We start from the raw sequence: 20,075 nt of genomic DNA, 5'->3' as shown, positions 1-20,075 counted from the left end.
ACAGACCTGGGGGATGTGAATGCCAGCAAGAGGGGACAGCCCAAGGGAGTAGGCCCTGGAGAAAGCTGGAGGGCAGGAAAGATATCTCTGGGCTATGACCAAAGAAGCCCTATCCCTAGGAAGCCTAGACCTTATTGGGGGTCTCCCAGTCAGCCCATTTCTGGATCCTGGGGCTGCTGTTTCAAAGAGTGAATGCTTAATATAGAATTTGTCTTAGGGCAACACAGTTTGAGGCTAGGCTGCCTTGGGGAGCATAGTGTCACTTCTGGAACCCACCAAGCCCTATGGAGATGAGGTGGAATGAGCTTAGAAAATTATGGGAAACCCTTTTGAACTAGTCAGGGCTAGTGATATCTGGGACAAGTAAACCCCATCAACAGCAAAGGAATGAGTCTGGCTCCAAAACACACCTCCTAATGGCTCTCCCTCATCTGGTAGGTAGGTGAGAGGGCAGGAATGGAGTACAGTGCAGTCTGAGGCCCAGAGGGGCAGGACGGCACCAGAACCAGAAGATGGCCAGCCTCAGAGTTCGTAGGCATTTCTACTTGTCCCCAGTTCTACTCTAAAAGCAGGCAGTTATGATGTAGATCAATAATATAATGAGATTAAGTAACATCTGAAAACCCAGGAGATCCTTGGTGTTGAAACAATACTTCAAAATCCGGACATCTAATGTCTTTGTGCCCCCCTCAAGGGAAGGGGATGTTATATTTTGTTTAGTTTGAAAAGAACCTAAGGACCGGGAGGATCAGGAATATTAAAGACAACAAGCCCACAAACCAAGAAAAGGTTTTTGAACAGAAGATGGCTCCTTACCCTACCTAAAAAGCTTGGTTTCACCTGTCGTCCCACCCCCCCTCCACCTCCCCACCTGCTTCATACCAAAGTGAGAAAACCTTGAATCATTTAAAAAAAATAACACTCCATCATATCTTAAATGGCTTATTTTGGGAATAAATTATCTCAGCCAACAAAACTGAAAGCAAACGATGTGATGGATGGACCTGAGAGGGATAGGATTAGAAATGAAACATAGGAGTGGGGGAAAAGTCTCTTTCCCTCTCTTGTCTTATGCCTTCAAGAAAGTTGTAATAGTTTTCCCTCCTGAAACCAATGGAAATTCCAGATCAGCTGTAGACATTTCCAAACTGCCCATGAAAGCAGGCTGTCAGGCATAGCAGAGAAACCTTTCTATCTCCTACTTCTTTTCAGTTTACCAGGTTACTCGCTACCTTTAAGGGGCACCTCTCTGGCCCTTTCTCCTCTTATAACAGTTTATGCAGGGACATTCTACCCAAGCAAAGGTAAAGACTAGGCAGGGCCGGCAAGGATTGGGAACTCAAACAAGCAGGCTTCTATTCAGTCTAGCTCAAGCAGGCCTAGTCATCATTGAACCCCCAACTCTACAGAAGGGGGAAGATAGGATTCATGACTCTGCTCCTTCTTCCCCTCCGCACACATATCCACACACCCATCCACCCAAATCCCAGGAGCCTTAAGTGAGGCTCAGGAGGCCCTCGACTTAATTCCATTATAAAGAAATGCAGAAGGAAGACCCAGGTGAGAGGCAAATTATTTTTTTTTAAACTTGGGAGACCTAAGGGTGGAAGGGGAGCAGGAAGGGGGGGGGGAAGGGAACTCACTTCTCTGTTGTAGTTGCTCACAGAGTGTACTTGTTCTTTAAAAGCCAAATGTGGCTGGCCACCTCTTGAAATTCCCTAGGCTCGAGGGAGAGCAGGGGAGGTGGTGATGTGGTATGGAAAGTAGGGGAGGGGGATACGATGCTTCTTAACTTGCAACAGATAGAGAGATAAATAAATCAATGGATAAATAAACAAATGAGTGGAGCAGGAAAAAAAATAGCTGTGGCACTAACTAGCAAGCGATCTCTACACAATCAAACCCCCATCTCCGTGCAGTTAGCTATAAACTGTCAGCATTTGAAAAGTAAACCCGGGAGCTTACAAAGGGTCTGTTTAATTTCCCCCTTGTAAAGGCTCCAAATGAGGACCCCATCACTATGCAGTTAAGCGGTTCGGGCGGCTGGTCCCCCCCCCCCCCAGGGGCTGAGCTTTGCTTTTTAAAGTAAGAAAACTGGCAGCTCCAAAGCCGTCAATGGCGCTGGCACAACAAAAGTCCTGAAAAGCTGAATGAATTGGGTTTGTAATTACGGTTTTGCACCCCCCCCCATCCCAGCTTATCTCTTATTCATTCAACATATATTATTGTCACCTAATCTCACTCTCTTCGTTTTTCTGAACACCCTAAATACCCGGCAGACCTTAGTTTGGCAATTAGAAGGGAAAAGAAGGAAGCAGGTCTATCCCGTCACACCTCTCAGCAAGTAGCCAGTAGCCTTGGAGATTCCCCCCCCCCCATCTCCCCACCTGCAGGATCTCTAGGGTCCTCCAACTCTCACCTCCCTGTCCTGTCTCTAGTCCCCACTCCTCCTCTGCCCTTCTCGAAACCTGGAAGGAGGCTGCCATCTTCTCCCGGCGGAATTCTCTCCCCACTGTGGGGTAGGAGTTGGACCGGAGAAGAGAAGCCCGGTATTGCGCCCTAGCTCGGGAACAGGTTAAATGAAAAAAAAAAAGAAGAAGAAGAAAAAGAAAAAAAATAAAGACCAGTTTAGCCCTGAGCTGTCAGGGCTTGGGTTGCATGGCTGCCTAGAAAAAACCAGAGCCTCCAGAGAGCCCCGCCTGGAAGCATGTGTCACTTCTCGAAATAAGTTTAACGATTACAAGCAAATCTAGGAGCAGGCTAAATAATTAATTGCAGCGCTGCTCTCTGACCCCGCAGAAAGTCCAGTAGGGACCAGTTCGAAGTAATAATACCTCCGAATGAGCCCTTGTCAAATACGCATTTCGCAGTTAATGTGAGCCGTGTCCCCCTGGGACCGCCTGTAACACCGGCTTCCCAGCCTTGGCAAGAAACCCTGCTAATCTACCTCTCTAGTTCAACCAAATATTTTAACACCCCATGTTTAAAGGACGCTTGGGGGTGAGGGAAAAAAAGAGAGAAATGTTCATAGTGGGAAAGGATGCTGTTATCCTAGGTTCGTAGGGGCTCTCCCGGGTAGCTTAGTGACAACAACATTAAAATCCAGTCCCTCGCCTATAAACTGCGTGAGCATCCCCGGACTAAATTCCATCTTCCACCAACTCCATTCCTTTTTTTTCTTAACTAAGTAAATCCTGTGCAACTTCAAAATTGAGGAGATAGCTCGTGCAAGTAAGGTTCCCCAACCCCCTCTTTCCTCCTAGAAAATCACAGATTTCAATTAAATAAAAATAATACCCCAAAGTAATAAAGTAGTTATGAAATGTCAAACCGTTGGGCCATTTACCCCGAGAAAACGAAAATTGCAATCCGTCCTTGACTTTTTTTCCTGGATAGCGATTTTTTTAAAAAGAGGAGACAATTTAAATTGTCTTGCAAAAGGTTTTTTTTAGCTTCTCTCGGTTCAAGGACACGCCTTGGATCACTTTATCTAGTCCAACTTTTGCAAAATTCTTTTCTGTCCCCCCCACCTCAATCTCTCCTCATTCAAAATAGGTGAACCCCGGTAATTCGTCAACAAAAAGTCGCAGGCATCAATGAGCAGCTTAGCTTGAGTGTTTCCTGCTTATTTTTCCTTAAAAAAAGAACTACACTATACAAATACAAATATATACATATATGCACGATATATATGTACATATATGAATGCATTTTTTAAAAGTTCCCTTTTAAAAAAATGCCGACACCGGGCTCAAATCTCTTCCATCTTTTTTCCTTGATGGATGGCAAGATCGTTTGGATCTTTATTCAAAGTTTTCTTTTATTCATATGTGCCAGCAAGGGCAGGCAAACGTGCTCATCACCACGTGAATAATCCTATATGCATTACAAAAGCCGGGCAGCTCCGAGAAATTCTTTCAGAGTCTCTGCATTAATTAGAGAAAAAAAAAATGCTTTGCCCAGGGTAAGGGAACTGGAATAATAATCTGTCTGCCCTAGTACAGCATTGTCCAGAAAGTGTAAGAAACTCACAAACTGCCTCACATCCGAACCCTAAAATGTCCATGGGGAGAGGAGGAGAACTCAGACCCAGGGCCTGGCTGCTGCTAGTTTTTCACTTCAGTTTGGGCCTCCAAAGGGGGGGAAAAATCGGGCACCCAACAAGATACATTTGCATCAGCCACCAGCAGCGAACATTCTTCCCCAGCTAGACTGTGGGGTTAAGAGTCCAGGCTGCTAGAGGCAAGTTTGCAACTAAGAAGGTGAAATGCTACCAGCTGCACACAGCTCATATCTCAATATTAGTTCGCATTTGGGAGTCCAATTGGAAACCGGGTTGAAACAGTTCCCCAACCCCAGATCCCCGGGAACGCCCGGGGAGCTCTTTTAAGAAGTTGTTAAAAGAAGCCACTCTTAAATATTAAGAAGCACAAATGGGCAAGAGAAGGGGCTTATTTGTTCCGAACGCTTTTCCTCTGTGACCTTAATCTTGATAAGTTTGGGGCACACGTGCTTGGGAAGGTCCAGCTAGCCTCTCACTACTCCAAAACCCCAGCCAGAAGAGGCTCGGCAGCGTCTGGTCCTCGACAATTGCAGGGCCCAAGGACCTTCTCTTTGGCTCCCCTTGCAACGAGGCCCAGGGACACTCTACCAGCTCCAGGGAACAGCAGAGCATTGACACCGGCACCAGGAGCAGCAACTATAGCAACGCCAAACGTGATTACTTACACAGACCCGACAAAGCAAAGATCTACCTCAGAGACGGCTGGTTTCTTCCTTCATATGGTGGATGCCTGGATGCTCCTTGGCTGGAGACACTATCCGAATTGGGGCTACAGTGTCCGACCCGCGCTGGCAATTTAAAGAAGTAGGATCCGGATAAAGATAGGGAGGGAGATAAAAAGGGCGAGAGAAAGAAAAATAAATAAAAACCCCAGCTGTGATAAGCGGCACGGTTTACAACTGGTCCTCTCTGGCCTCTCCTCTCTATGAGGGGGAAGAGGAGAAAGTTTATGGAATTCCGAACAAAAGAAACAAACCACTTGTTTCCCTCAGACAATAGCAGGGCCAGAGACACCCTCCCCCCCCCCCCCCCCGCAACACACACATCAGCACTTTCAACATTCAGTTTGCAATTATTCTGACACAAAGAGACACCATTTGTCCCTCTAAATATACTTCACCTTCCCAAAGACCAGTGCACCGTGAACTAGACTCAAACAAAACAAACACAGCCCAACACAGCCCGCCCAGCTTCTGTCTTTGGGCCCATCACCTCAGGCCAGCTTTCCGGAATTCTGACAATCTCCCCTTCCAGCCTGCCTCATGTCCTGCACACAAATTCATAGTCTGAAGCTGCTGGTCAGGCAGAGGCAGAGCAGAGCAAGTCTGTCTTCTCGTTGTCTGCAACAAGTGTTCTAAATCAGTAAAAGCGCATACGTCCCCCCCCCCCCCATCACCCATCATCTGCTTAAAGATGGAGACCTGGCTTTTAAGGTCCAGTTCACTGCCAGGTCCTGCTTTACCTAAAAAGTAGACACCCTGCAAGGTGGTCCAGATTCCTTATTCAATTAACTAAGCACTGAACACCCTTCTTTACTGGTTATTTTGCATCTGCAGACCTGGTGCCTGGCAGTGGACACCTCGTGTCTATTTTATATTTTTTCCTAAGGCCATTCTAGGAGCCTGGCAGTTTAGTTCCGTTCCCCCGGCACTTCCAAACAACGCCATTGTCTTCTCCAAAGAAATCCAAGACGCAAATGGAATTTCAGTGTCCATATTTCAAAAATTTATTATCTCAAACTGTGCATAATGGAATAAAAACTTAAGTTGAAAATGTACCTGTTATAAGGACGGGATTAGTTCAAATATATGTACATGGACCCTCGGCAGACTGGTTTAAAGAAACACAGGGTCAGCCGAGTTTTTAAAATACAACTACCAAAAATGAGGGAGGGGGAAAAAAACCGTAAATATCACAATAAATTTACAGAAATATTACAAACCATAAGAAAATATTTCAAACACAGTAATTTCAGGTCGCTCTCGCTGTATTTTTTGTTTTGTGTTTTTTAATTTGTGTTCAAATTGAAACAGAATGAAAAGTTTGGAAATAAATGCTATTATAAATTACCAGCCGTGGCAGCCTGTATGGAGGGGCCAGCTTTTGCTTTTTTTTTCCCTTAATAAGTAAAAAAAAAATACAACCTGGACGTTTGCCCTTTTATAGAAAACCACGGAAATGGTTTTTTGCAAGTACCATAGCCTTTTTCTCTCCTTTTGTACGATTTCTAAACAATTAAAATGTCCAAATTGAAATTAATTCCCTCCTCTTTCCTATGCAACTGCCCCAAATCCCAGTTGCAGTGATCGGAAATTCTGCAAGAAGACTCTTTTGAAAAATATTGGCAAATTTTCAGATTAGAAACAATGGACATTTTGATTGCCATGTTTATCTCGATAAATACTGTACAAAAGTTGCTTGCAAATATTAAAACATTTTTTTCGTCGTCACTTGGAGACTAGCTCTAAATATTATGGGTAAAGACTTTTGCAAACTTTCTGCAGAGCTCCTACCGTCCACGCTAGAACTTTTTAAAAAGTTTTGTGTAGTTTTCTTCCCTTCAGAGATCTATACAAGCCCTCCCCCCCTTTGTCTCCCCCTCCCCCGAGTTCTCTGTACAAAAATAGTCCCCCCAAAAAGAAGTCCGGAATCTCTCAATAAAAGTTTTCTTCCTGGTGATGCGGTGGCTGTTGGGTTGTTGTTTTGTTTTGTCGTGTGTGTGTGTGAGTGTGTGTGAAGTTCTTTGCAGTTGTCATTGCTGTAGATGGTGGGGAATTTCCCCCCCTCCCATCCCGTGGTGCGGTGGGCCCCTTTCTCTATGCCATACAGTCTCTTTGTGTCTTTTTTTCCTTTTCCTTAAAAAAAAAATGTTCCTGCCCTGCCGGGCTCCGGGGCTCACATGTGCGACAGGGGTAGCGTGCCGTTGATGGCCGTGCCCGGCACCGGCGCGCCCTGGTAGTGCTGGGACATGTGAAGTCTGCTGGGAGCCGCCGGCTCGGGCACCTCGGCGCCGGGCAGGTACATGCTGATCATGTCCCGCAGGTCCCCGGCCTGGCAGGGCGCCCTGGAGTGAGACGACGAGGTGACCACAGGGGGGCTAGAGCTAGCCTCCGACTTGACCACGGAGCCCATGGAGCCCAGGGCCATGGCGCCGCCGCCGCCGCCGCCAGCGCCGCCGCCGGGGGCGGCCTGCTGGGAGTACGCCATGCTGCTGTAGGTGGGCGAGCCGTTCATGTAAGTCTGCGAGCTCGTCATGGAGTTGTACTGCAGGGCGCTCACGTCGTAGCGGTGCATGGGCGGCATCTGGGCGGCCGCGGCCGCGGCTGCGGCCGCCGCCGCCGCGTTGTGCGCGTTGAGCCCCGGGTGCTGCGGGTAGGCCAGCTGCTCCTGCATCATGCTGTAGCCGCCGTTGCTCCAGCCGTTCATGTGCGCGTAGCTGTCCATGCGCTGGTTGACGCCGCCGCCCAGGCCGCCAGCGCCGACGCCGACGCCGCCGCCCATGCCGTTGCCGCCGGGAGCCAGCAGGCCGCCGGGCAGCGTGTATTTGTCCTTCTTGAGCAGCGTCTTGGTTTTCCGGCGAGGCCGGTACTTGTAGTCGGGGTGCTCCTTCATGTGCAGGGCGCGCAGCCGCTTGGCCTCGTCGATGAAGGGCCGCTTCTCGGCCTCGGACAGCAGCTTCCACTCGGCGCCCAGCCGCTTGCTGATCTCCGAGTTGTGCATCTTGGGGTTCTCCTGGGCCATCTTGCGCCGCTGCCCGCGGGACCACACCATGAAGGCATTCATGGGCCGCTTCACGCGGTCCGGACTGTTCTTCTGGTTCGTGCCGCCCGCCGACGTGGAGTTGGGGCCGCCGCCGCCACCGCCACCGCCGCCGCCGCCGCCGCCGCCGCCCCCCGAAGTTTGCTGCGGGCCGGGAGGCTTGAGGTCGGTCTCCAGCATGTTGTACATCGCGCCGCTCCCTCGATCGCGCGCTCCGCGGGCCCCTGACCTCCCCGGGCCGGCCTCGGGCGTCCCAGACGGGCCGGCGAGACTTTTCGGGGGGCCCGAGGGCGGGGGGAGGGGAGGAGGGGAGGAGGAAAAGGGTGGGGGGTCGGGAGCGCGCGCCTCCAACAAAATAAGACGAGGAGCGATTACAAACGCAGAGCAAGAAGACGAACTGGAAGCAGGATCAGGAATAAAAAACTCCTCCACTGGCTACTGCTGCTGCCGCCGCCGCTGCCGCTGTCGCCGCCGCCGCTGTTATTATTGTTATTATTATTTGGGCGAAACGCTCTTTTGAGCCTGGGGCTCAAAACTTCTTTCTCTCCCCCTCTCGGTCTCTTCCTTTCTCTCTCTTTCTCGCTCTCCCCTTCTTGCTTGTTCTCTCTCCTCCGAGTCTTAAAGAGGCAGCAAACTACTTTGCCCCCTTTTGCAAACACTCTCTTCTCCGCCTTGACAACTCCTGAGACTTTTTTGAACAAGTTAATAGACAACCATCCATGTGATGGGGGCTGTCAGGGAATAAATGGGTTTCCCCGGACCAATCAGCGCGCTCGGGCTCCTCCACACAGGACAAGCCTCTCCGGCTGGTTTTGCATGAAAGGGGGCGGGGCCTGCCGCGCTGCGGAGCCTTCGGCGGCCTGGGGGGAGGGGGAGGCGGGTCCCAGCGCCAGCCAGCCAGCCACTAAGAAACCTTTGTATCCCTCTCCCTGCAACAGGTCACACCACACGCCTTTTCGGAGGAAGTGGGTAAACAGTATTGTGGCTGCCTAGGGCTTTTCCCCCTTCAAACTTGGTATTGATTTTGGGGAGTTGAGGATTGAATGAAGGAGGAGATTGAGGAGTTATGGGGGGGGTACTTAATGCTCGTCTCCCATCAGTATTTCATAAAAGGGTCATGGAGATTTGGTGTACCCACCCTTGATCTTTCTCCTCCAGTTGGCATTTTCCCCAGAACTACCGAGAGAATTAGCTCCAAGGCCCACCAAGCTACAGGTTCCCCCTACTCCATCACCCCCACTCCAAGGTCCAATTTGTTCCTCTTGCGCTCTCTCTGGTCTTTTTCATCTCCGTGTGGTTTCTGCAAAGGAGCTGGGAAAGTAGTAGACTGTTCCAAGACCATCTTTGCTCTCACTTTCCTTCCTTGTTCAGAAAATATTTGTAAGCTCATTCCTGCCAAGTTTCAGGCCAGCACATCCCTCATTGCCAGGATGCCCCTTTTCTTCCTATATAGGTTTTATTATTAAGAAATTGTAGGTATCTCCTATCTAATTCATTCTCCTCCTGCTCCCCCGCCCCTTCCCCTAGCTATGGCCCCGCCCCGCCCCCACCCGCCCAATCCTTAATCCATTCAAACAGTGAGGAAAAGAAAAAAAGCCACAAACCCTAGCCCCAGGTCCCTCCTTCTCCTCCTCTTTCCCTTCTCCTTTCTCTTAAGCCTATCAGAAGAATTTCAGTGTCCCTTTCAAATAAGGAGTAGGGGAAGCATAACTCTAATAAACGAAGGGGGAGGGAGAGAAGAGAAAGAAGGAAAAAGGAGGAGGAGGAAGGAGGAAGAAAGGAGTTAGATGGACGTTCCTTCAGACCCAGAGAACTGGGATCAGACAGAACACAACTCCCAAGTTCTAACGTGCTATGGTTTTTAAGCTCCTCAAAAACACAGTTCCCACAACCCAAACTTTATCACCCTTTTCTTTTGTTCTGTCACTCCGCACTGGCCCTTTGCTTTTGGCTCAACAGTCCGCTCGGAACTGAGCTCCCCGGGGCTGGGAGGTCAGGGTGGGGTGAGGTCTGCCAGACCCATCCAGGGTCAGGGGAAAGGAGGCAAGAGAGCAGGCTGTGGGCAAAAAAACCTGGAAGGGGTGGGGGTGGGGGACGGGGAGGAAAGAGAGGAGAAGAGACAGGACGAAAAGTGAGGGGGTGGTAGGGGGTTGGGGGACTGGACTGGAGGGTCTCGGGAATCTTGCTCGCAGCGAACCCAGGAGGGTAATTTTAGCCGCTCTCTCATTGTTCCGATGTAAAGATTTCAATAGGTGGGAGCTCAATGCGTAGAGAAATGGGAGCACGTCCGTTACAAATAGGTAGTTTTGTTTCTCTTGTTGTCACTACACGCAGGCAAACAAAGCCCCGTCTAAGTTTCCTTCCACTCTCTTGTTGGGATCTTTGTGGCTAAAATGCACTTGACTACAAAGGAAAAAAAGAAGCAACAACCTCATGCTATTTGTGGCTTATAAAGGACTTAAACCATCAGGGTTATTTATTTTTTTCTCCTTTAGCACTCTATGCCCCCCCGCCCCGGCTCCCCCCCAGCCCCCCGCCTTTCTCGGGTAGGCAAATGTGCCGATCGCTAGCTCCCAGCCACGTTCCATCTATTGCATTAATTTACTCCGCAAAAGTCCGGATTACTGGGGAGGAAGAGAAGGCATTGCCCCCAAACTTCCCCTTGCTCTGTCCGCTTGCCTCGTAAACTATCTTGGACAATTGGGCGGTGGGTGTGTGTGTGGGGTGATGAGCGGGGACGTAAGTGAAGAAATCGATGTTTGGGGGGCACTTTTCAGAATTCCTCTAAATCCAGCCCCCCCATTCCTTCAAAGAAAGTGTCGGGAGACAGTCCCTCGTTATTTTCTAAAGTTTGGGTGTTAGTTATAAGCCCGGAACCCTTTTGAAAGGGGGAAGGGGGTGTGGGACCCCCGGAGATTGTCCGTTTTAAAAATGGAGTGAGGTACTCAAACGCGCCCTTGAAACCAGGCAAAGGAGGGCCAGAGGAATGATTAGGGCGGTTGGGGGCGGGGGCTGGGGGCCGGGGCCACCGGGAGGGGCGGCGGGAGCCGGGAGCTGGAGCTGGAGCTGGAGCTGGAGCCCAGCCCGCTGTGGCCGCCACGGACTTTTCTGCGCCACGGGTTTCAGGGATGGGGTTGGTGCGCCCCCTACTGGCAAAAGTTTTCCCCAAGAATCGCGTTTTTCATTTTCAAAAGAAAAACGTTAGGAAATCTTCATTTTCGCCCTAAACAAGGAGGGATGGGTGGGGTGGTGAGAAGAAAAATTAATTACAAGTAATTTTATCAACAGATTGGTGTGTGTCCCTCAGGGGCGTGTAAGAATCTGATTCAATTTACTCAACTCCTTAACGCCCGTCTAATCCTTGGGCTAAAACTAGTTAAAAATTAAGGGAACCTTTTCTCTTGGGTGTGTGTGCTTGATCACATCACCTTCCCCCCCACCCCCACCCCCAATGTCACAGATTAAGTTTGGGCCGGAGGTGGGCCGCAGTGGGGGTGGCCATGGGTGGGGTTGTTTTATTGCAAGAAATTGATAACTCCTGCCCGGGGAGACCCGAGTACTTTGGTCGGGGTTCCCGGGATGGGCAATAGGGAGTTGGGGCCCCAGGAAGGGTTTGCTCGCTCCACTGAGGCAGCCAGAAGATTCCTTCCCACCCCTTCCACCGATAACCAGATGCATGCATTTATGCCTGAACTCTGTAATAATGCATTTAAGAGGTGAAAGGGGCTGGCTTGGGCCTCAGCTAATTGCGTTGATCCCATAAATGAGCGGGGGGGGGGGGGGAATGCGTCACAATTGGGTCCTCATTGGCTGCATTTATTTTCAGCTTTGTTTTAATTAAGCGCGTTTGACTTATCCGCGCAATACAACTAACTGTCGCTGGCATTCAGGCGTGAGAATAACGTGCCAGGGAAAATCGGGAGCCACTAAGGGCGCGGAAACCTCTTTTCCCACTAGACTTCTGACGACGTGTGTATTGACAAGATCGAATCCCTTGGCCACACCATTGAAACCCATGGCCATCACTCAGCCCTAAATACTCATAACCTCCAACCCCAAACGCTGGAGCCAGAGCCCCAGTCCCAGAATCCTTCCTATTAGCCTGCTGCACCGTTAATAACCACCCTCCATGCACGCCTCAGGAAGAGAATGAGACTTAAGACAGGGCTCTTCATTCAGGGAATCCTTCAACATGTTGGCTTTGGTATAATTTATGGAAACGGAAAAGTGCTTATAGGAAACAGAGTAGAAATCTCCCTTTCCCTTCTTTCTCTCCCCCCCCCCTCCCAAAGGACTTGAAATAACTCTTCTACACTTTTATTGATAGATTAGACAGCTTAAAAGGTTGGGGGCTAGAAGAGGGCGGGGAAGGAGCCGGAGACTCCTGGCATATTTTGCTTTCCTTTGGTTTTGGAACCGGCCCTAGGCAAAAGCCCTTTAAAATCCCCCAAAGCAACACCCTCCTGTGGTAAGTGGAAATCTAATCTAACTTTAAAATTTAAGTTTCTTTTTTTTTCTGCGTCCTTCCACTCCCTTCTTCTGCACCCCCCCCCCCCCCCCGTAACATATCTAAAGCTAACTATCAAACAATTTTGTTCATCGAAAGAACCGCAGACCTATTTTTTCTCCCTAGCGGCAAATAGAGGTTTAACTTGCGGTAATTAGGTGAGAACTAGCCTAGCATCTTACTATTATGATGCTCGTTAAGAGACGCTTCGTTTCTGCATCTGCATCTGAGAGCGCTCCCCTCCACTCTTAATCTTCTTATGGAAATGAAGGCGAGCGGCAGGGAACCCGCAGTCTTGGAGAATGTCCTTGTTAACTGGAATTTCTCAGCATTGCTAATTAGCAGAGTTTGACGACCACCAGTATTGGGGGAGAGCTCTGTTTAACGACGCGCAAACCCTTCCGAGGAAGAGCAGACTAATTTTATTTTGTAATTAAAATCTGAAAGGGGCCCTATTTGACAGTGAGGGCCAGGAGAGTTTTATCTCTCGGTGAAATAATCATTGGCTTGATAACTCAATTTTCGCAGAAATGTCAGCTGGAGCCTCCAAAAGTTTTAATTTGTGTGTGAGTGTGTGTGTGTGTGTGTGTGTGTGTGTGTGTGTGTGTGTGTGTGAGAGAGAGAGAGAGAGAGAGAGAGAGAGAGAGAGAGAGAGAGAGAGAGAGAGAGAGAGAGAATGAGAATTCAGAGAGGATGCTCAAGATGTCCTGAAACCTGGAAACAGATAAATAGATTGGGGGTAGGAGTGGAAACTAATTTAGCCAGACCAAGTTTCCCACCCCTCTTCTTGAGAATAAGGATTGTTTCTTTTATATTTTTATCCTCAGTACCTAGAACAGTGCCTGGTACTGTAGCTGTTTAATAAATGTTTGTTGATTTATTGATTCTCTCCCACCACCCCCAACACACACACCTCATTCCCCAGCCCAGCAACTGAAAATCACTAGTAACTTAGTTCAGTACGACTGACAGAAGCAGCGGAACCCTGATTTTTTTTTAAAGGAGAAGGAAAAAAAAAAGGAACACCACTAGTATTCAGACCAGGCCCATGGCTATTTGGGTGGGTAGAGTTGGTTTAAGTCTTTCCCCTTAATATATGAGAACTGAAAAATTACGAGAGAACCACACAGGCCTGACTTGTTTTCCTTTCTAGAGGTGGTTTGTTACTGCTAGTTTTTTAGTTGTTGTCTTTGCATGTTTTAAAATCGCAACAAAGAGGCGCACTCCTATTTGGGGTGTTCTAAAGTACTGTAGCATGGCCCCGAAACTGAGAGAGACCGGGACTCTGGATATAGAAACGCAATGCAGATTAATATCAAGACTTGGCCAACTATCATTCCTTTAATACCGAGTCACACATTTCTCCCCAAAATAAGTCGTCGGCTAGCCTACGGTAGGAGAATATGCTAAGTCCCAGGCAACAACGGACTCAGAATTTACTTTTATCGAACTTCATTTCCTTCGGACCCCAAAGAATTCAGATCTGTATAGGCCACTCTTCCAAATAATTGAGTCGTCTACCTAACCCCCACCCCACCCATTAAATTTCTTCCCAACTTCTCGGATTTGGGAAGGGGGAGAGACTGTAATTCAAACACCCGGTTATGCTGATTGACCTGTGAACATCTTTGCACTTCCCTAAAATACTCCAGGAGAGACGGAGCCAGGAGTGTGTGTGGCTTCGCCTACTTAAAATTGCTTAATCATCTTTTCCCCCTCCCTCCCGTCTGTTCCTTCAGCATCTTGCTTTTAATTTGCAGAAGTGTCTTTGCCCACAAAACGAACAAATGCTTTCTCAGCCTAGACCCAATTTCACTCAATCATTTCCCTCAAGAGCTCTAAGGACCCTTGAAGGCATGCATCCTCGCTCTGCATTCTCCCGCCCGCCTTCCTTCTTTCTCTTTTATCTTAATTCTTTCTGAAGAAATAAAAATATTTTTCAAAAAAAAAAAAGGAAAAAAAGAAAGACCCGGAGTGCCAAAAACACAGATATATCTGTCGTTTCAGATTGTGGAGACACAAGAAAATTCAGGTTCTCTTGTGTGTTGGTGCACCCGAGACCCCAACGTAGGGAGAGGTACCCCGAGAGATGTGTGCCTGTGTTTGCGTGTTTCCATATTCACTGCAGACCCAGTGCAAACATTCCCACACCTAGCACACGCAGCTACACTATCATCTCTCAACCTTCCTACTCCTATTCCCACTCCAGAACCTGCCAGCAGTTTTAGTGGAACGAATTTATCCTCACTCCCTCACACCAGCTGCGGTCCGTGGAAATATGAGTTTGCTTATTAAAGCGAGCGGATAATTGTTTTGTTTGGGGTTCTTGTTGTTGTTTTTAATGGCGACTTTCCCTGAGGGGCCCAATTGAAATGTACAAGGGAGTTGCCGTTAATGGGTTTTACAGTTTCCTGGAATGGCTCATTCCAGAGGTGGGTGATTCAGGTCACCACCTTACCCCCCCCCCCAAGTGGGGGGGGGCGGGGGGGCAGGGAGAAGAAAGGAGAAGAAAAGGATCCCTTATCTCTCCGACCCCGCCCTGAAGCCTTCTTGGAGTGGTCCTCAAGCGCCTGTCGGAATCCATTTCGAGAAGACCCGGGATGCGGTGTACAAGAGAGGCCTGGTGGATTGTCTGCTGGCTCGAATGTATTGGTGCCCTGGTTTCCCCGAGGGGACTATCATTATTTCTAATTCTCTACTCCAGGTTCTCGTTCCATTTGGGGGTAGGCGTGGGAGGGGAGGCGAAGAGAGCTTGGAAGTCAAGAAAGTAGCATCACTATCCTCTCCCCTCAGTCCAGGGTTACTCTGGCTAGCAAAGAGAGATCACAGCACGGAAAGCCAAGCTTGAACCTAGGGTTCCTGGAGACTGACCCTTATTATCTTTCCGCCCCTTCTGCTTCTCTCCAAGTAGAATTCTCTATCTCCTGGTCTCTCAGCAGCTTTCATTACATTGCAGTGTCAGTGTTTTCTAAAACACCTTTGGCACTGGACAGAACTCAGAAGGGTCTGTATTTTCCCCCAACTTCTGCCAGCCACCTTTGGGTGAAGGAGTCATGCTTACGTTGGGGAAAGTTGGGATGGGATTCAGGGAAAATGAACAAATCTCTGCACTTGCTGAACATAGAAGACCCTAGTTCGGATTGTAGGATAGGGGACTTGAATAGGTTGCAGGGGAAAAGGCAACCCCAAAATGGAAGAGAAAGCCTAGGATTTCCTTATTTTAATGTACAGGGAAGAGGAAAAACTATAATACTGAAGGAGGAAGAAAAAACCAAGATCAAAACAACAGTTCCCTCACCCCCCACTCCCAACCTTGGATCTTCTGTTCCAAGTATCCACAGTTAGACTTGGCTCCAGCAAAGGGTCTTTCCTCCAGTGGGGGCAAGCCAAGCCTGGCCATTGATAGCCTCAGACCTCCCCAAGAAACTTTCCACACCATTGGAAGGGCATAGGGGGGATCTAAGCTCTGACCCGGCCCCAGCACCCAGAATCAGCCTTTCCTCCACCTCCAGCACCCCTTTCAGAGCAAAGACGAACAATTCTTCAGTGGGAGTTTCTTTAGCAAAATAATCCACAAGGGAAGGTCCTCTGGATCTAGGGTGCTGGCTTTCTCTCCCTCATCATCATCATCCTCTCCCTCTCCCTACACCAGCTGGCTGCATGGGGATCAACCTGCCCTCTCCCCAGCTTTAAGTGGAAACTCATTGACATGATAGATTTTAATGGATCCTTCTGGAACTATGCTGATCTTGAGAGACAATCTGAACCCCTAATCCACAGATTATTAACAGGAGTTCAGTAGGCTCACTGGTGGCTAGTGGACTAGGCCATTTCAACACTTAAGCTACAGTCAGATGGGCAGAATCAAAGTGGAGGGAATCCAGTCCAGTCTGAGCTTCTTGAGCAGTCCAGTTTTCTCCCATCCACACAAGTTTGGAGAAGGCCAAGCTATGGGCATCGCCAATGGCTACCCTCCTCCTCCTTTCCTCTTCCTTCTTCCTCCCACTCCAGCCTAAGGCTGCTTTCATCAGCCAAGGTCCCAAGGAAGGTCTCCATCTGAGGCAGTAAATTTGGCTAGAAGTTCTCTACTCCAGCCCTGAAAATTACTGAATTGAGATATTTTTTATTGATGGGGGTGGGGGGATTGTGTTTGTTTTTTAAAGAAAAAGAAAATAGGATGGATGGTGTGAGACCCCACCATTCTCCCTTTTTGTGCTCCTCCATTACTATTACCAACATTCTCAGTCATTATCCCAACCACCAGCCAATATTTGGAAAGTAGCAGCCACTGTAAATGGGTTTGAAGCTAAACTCCTAGAGGGATTAGGTCATTTAAAAAAAAATCTATTTCTCTGTTTGGAGAGGGTATTAGTAAGATCACTTTCAAGAAATAGTGGTCTATGATAAGCTAAGAACTGACTCCCACTCTTTCATAGGCTCTTTTTTCCAGCTTAAAGGAAGGAGTGTAGGAGTGTGTGTGTGTGTGTGTGTGTGTGTGTGTGTGTGTGTGTGTGTGTGTGTGTGTGTGTAGGGGGACATTAGGAATGAGATCAGATGGACTGGAAAGAAAGCTGCTTAGGTGGAGGAAGCACACTGGGAAGACCCTGCTACCATCAAGGTAAAAGCAGGGTGGGTGGCTCAGAGAATACTACTCTTAGAGAACTTGAGTGACTGAATGGGTCAGTTCATGAGTTAGGAGAAAGTAGAAGCCTGGAAGGAGGAAAAAATAGGGGAGAAACGCGGGAAGAAAAGTGGGAAGAAGACTTTTCCAGCCCAGCTGACCTTCTGGCTCATGTGGCTACCTGGGTATTTGGAGGTCTAGAGAATTATGGAATATTTAGAAACTGACAATTTTAATGGTTTAATGGGGAATTCTCCCAAGTACATTCCTCAAGGGGGGAGTTTGAAGAGGAAGGAAGGAAGAAACAACTACCAACCTTACATGGTGGTTGTAAAGAAAGTACTTGTCAAAGTGTTAGAGAAAGAGGTGCTGTTTTAAAGCCAAGGTCCTAAGACCTATAGGTATCTCTGAAAAGGTGCCCACCCGGAAATATCACCATGGCTTCCCATCCCTGAGTACATCTACTTTGTTAAGATCCTGGGAAGGGATGTTTGTAAGGGGGGAGGAGAGAGTGGAGAAGTCTCTCTTCTGGACTGTCTTTTGTGTCTGACACTTTGTCCACTATTTCCTACCCACTAGCCTGTTCCTTCTTTTCTCCTCCCCTCAGGAGCAGGAAGCAAGTACTTCTGGACATCTATGTCACCTGCTACCTACACCTTCCCCAAGGTTCACAAACCCTTGAGAGGTCTCTCTGAGAAATGTTCTTGATCACTGAACAGTCGACTGGTCCAAGAGACCTTCCAGTCCATTACTAAATTACACATTTGATTCTAATACCTTCTCCCCTTTGTCTGTCCTTTACTTCCTTTTCCTTCTCTTCTTACCTTTTATCCTCAACTTTTCCTCTTTCCTCTCTATCTTCCCTTTCTCCCTCTTTCATGATTCAAATCAGCAGATTGGGAGAGTAGGGCAGTAATGTACACCTGGGTATAATGGAGCTGCCTGGGGTTTGGGAATATAGTTAAGTTGTCCTTTTGAATAGAATTCTCTGCCAATGACCCAGCCCTAAACCCCAGTCAAGGTGTTCAAGAACAGAAGCCAACACCAGATTCCAATTCTGAAACAAATTTATGGGATTTCCTTTTTAAAGTGAGACAATCCAGGTGAGGGGAATCCTATGTAAGATCAACTATATTTAAAAATATCTATACCTTCCTCTCTTCCACTCAAATTGGGGCCATAGAAAGTGACTAATTTTGTCAAGAAGAAAGCTCACTCTTTTTAAAGAAAATTATTTTAGGGAAAAAAAAGTAAAAGTTAAAGAGAGAACCTGAAGGCTGTTTCCTAATGTACACACCCAACCCTGTGAGGAAAGGAATTGACACACCCTCTATAGAGGTCATTAAAGAAAGTTTCCTGAAAATTAAAACCAAATCCCTCTTTGGAAAAAAAAAATGCAGAGGGGCATGTGATAATCTACCATGTCTTTCTGAGGTATGTTGCTGTGAGTTTTGCCTGAAAGCTTTTTCAAAATGAACTCTTTCTTCTTCCTTCTCACTCCCTTCTCAGTCAGTGGGTTGGAATGGGGGGGGGGGTGCATTAAAACCATAAAGTGAAAGGAAAGTGACCTTTGGCCACAGAAGAGCAGCAGAGAGACCAGAAGACCAAGGGGACCCAAGGCTTGAAAAATGTGTTGCCTTTGACACAGAAGCCTCCAGAGGGACATGGAAAACAAGGGTCCAGGGCCGGTCCTCACCCTTTACATTGCTGTCAGGAATTAATGGGAAGGACTACAGTGGACAGTAGTGATGCCCATCTGTCATATGTGTGCCTAAAGACTCCAAGAGCACTCTGGGCCCTACCACTGGAGGGTCCCCACTCTGGTGGGTCAAGTCTTCCTGCTCTTTTAGTCTCTAATATCTTGACATGAGAAGGAAAGGTCTTGTTTTAAAGGTTTGATTGCTTCGACAGAGTATCAGCTAGCCCCTTCCCTGCTTTCTCCTCGAGTTTCTAAACCACGGATTACTCTTTTCCTTTCATACCGTATGCCAAACTTCAGTCTTTTGGCTCTGCCATCCTGCCTCTCTTTTTACAAGGACACAAACATATCCCTCATTTCGCTCCTCCTCCCACTGTTTGGAGAGAGGGCTGGGTGTGTGTGTGTATGTGTGTGTGTGTGTGTGTGTGTGTGTGTGTGTGTATTAAAGTCTCCCAAGAGTTTCCAATAAACCGAGAGCTGGTTCCAAGCAGCCCCTTTCTCCCCATCTACCCCATCCCCCGCATCGCGCAGTTCCCCCTATGTCCAAAAGGGGGCGCCCGCGACAAACGCGTCGAGAACGGACAGTCGAGGAGAGCCCATAGCTCGCTCGCAGGGTCTTTCCTATGGGAAGGTTCTAGACTTTAGGAATAATAATAATAATTAAAATTAAAGGCATTTCTTTTGAGTCGAGGGAAAGTGTCTGTCTTAGCCAACTACGAACACGTCGAAGTTTCATGGCTTTATGTTTCTCCCAAAGCCTGAGTGCCATCGGGGAGCAGGTGGCGCGCCTTGGGTGCCCGCCCGCACATCCCGGGCTGCGCGTTCGAAATCTGGCTTTTCTGGCGGCGCTTAGAGAGCCAGTCTCTACCGGTCCCTCGTCCAAGTTTGGAATCCTTTCAGACGGCCCTTCCTTATCGGTAATTAGAACTTCAAGTAACTAGCACGCACGCCGGTTCTAAGGTATGGCTTGGAACCCCGGGTTCAGGAGCCTTGTTTTGTGCGCTGCCTCATTTGGCCACCGTCTCCTCCTTCAAGGCAGTGCAGAGCAGACAGTTCTTACCCCCGGGCTGGAAACCCCTACTTCGTGAGTACCCATGCACGACGAAATAGAATGGTACCCCCCTTTTCCCTCTCAATTTAAAAAAAAAAAAACCCACACACAACCCACCAACCTACCCTTCACCTGTATTTAAATCGCACGTCTTTAATTACAGCAGTTGGGGATGTATGAGGCTGAAATGAAATTAGCAGTCATTACCAGTCCTTTAACTCGGTGGTGCTTTTGATCAGCACGAAATTAGCTTCCGAGTCCTAACAAAGGCGCTATAGCAAGCAGTGGGCTGTAAATAAGACAGCTCGACCTGCCCTCAACACCTTTTCTCTTGTCAATCACAGCTCTATCATTCAGCCCAAGATTAACCTTTAT

The 20,075-nt window shown here is 48.3% G+C and overlaps 1 protein-coding gene and 1 long non-coding RNA gene across 2 annotated transcripts; both read right to left on the bottom strand.

Annotated features, from left to right (window-relative positions):
• Positions 1 to 2,425: 2,425 nt before the first annotated feature.
• Positions 2,426 to 5,372, bottom strand: LOC122748556. The gene is made up of 3 exons (XR_006355616.1): positions 5,276 to 5,372; positions 4,755 to 4,851; positions 2,426 to 2,559 (listed from the first exon to the last, which is right to left on the bottom strand). It is a non-coding gene; the product is annotated as an uncharacterized LOC122748556 (long non-coding RNA).
• Positions 5,373 to 5,778: 406 nt separating this feature from the next.
• SOX2 (SRY-box transcription factor 2) lies at positions 5,779 to 8,633 on the bottom strand. Its single transcript, XM_043994221.1, has one exon. It carries the CDS (start codon positions 8,009 to 8,011, stop codon positions 6,959 to 6,961), a length of 1,053 nt encoding a protein of 350 aa, XP_043850156.1. The 5' UTR covers positions 8,012 to 8,633; the 3' UTR covers positions 5,779 to 6,958.
• Positions 8,634 to 20,075: the final 11,442 nt, after the last annotated feature.

The sequence above is a fragment of the Dromiciops gliroides genome, chromosome 3 (genome assembly GCF_019393635.1).
Source record: "Dromiciops gliroides isolate mDroGli1 chromosome 3, mDroGli1.pri, whole genome shotgun sequence".
NCBI classification, from domain to species: Eukaryota; Metazoa; Chordata; class Mammalia; order Microbiotheria; family Microbiotheriidae; genus Dromiciops; species Dromiciops gliroides.
Note: the sequence above shows the minus strand (reverse complement) of the source record. Positions and strands in the feature narration are given on the sequence as shown.

Coding starts and splice junctions, on each gene's coding strand:
- SOX2 (XM_043994221.1), bottom strand. CDS start 8,011: ATGTACAACATGCTGGAGACCGACCTCAAGCCTCCCGGCCCGCAGCAA.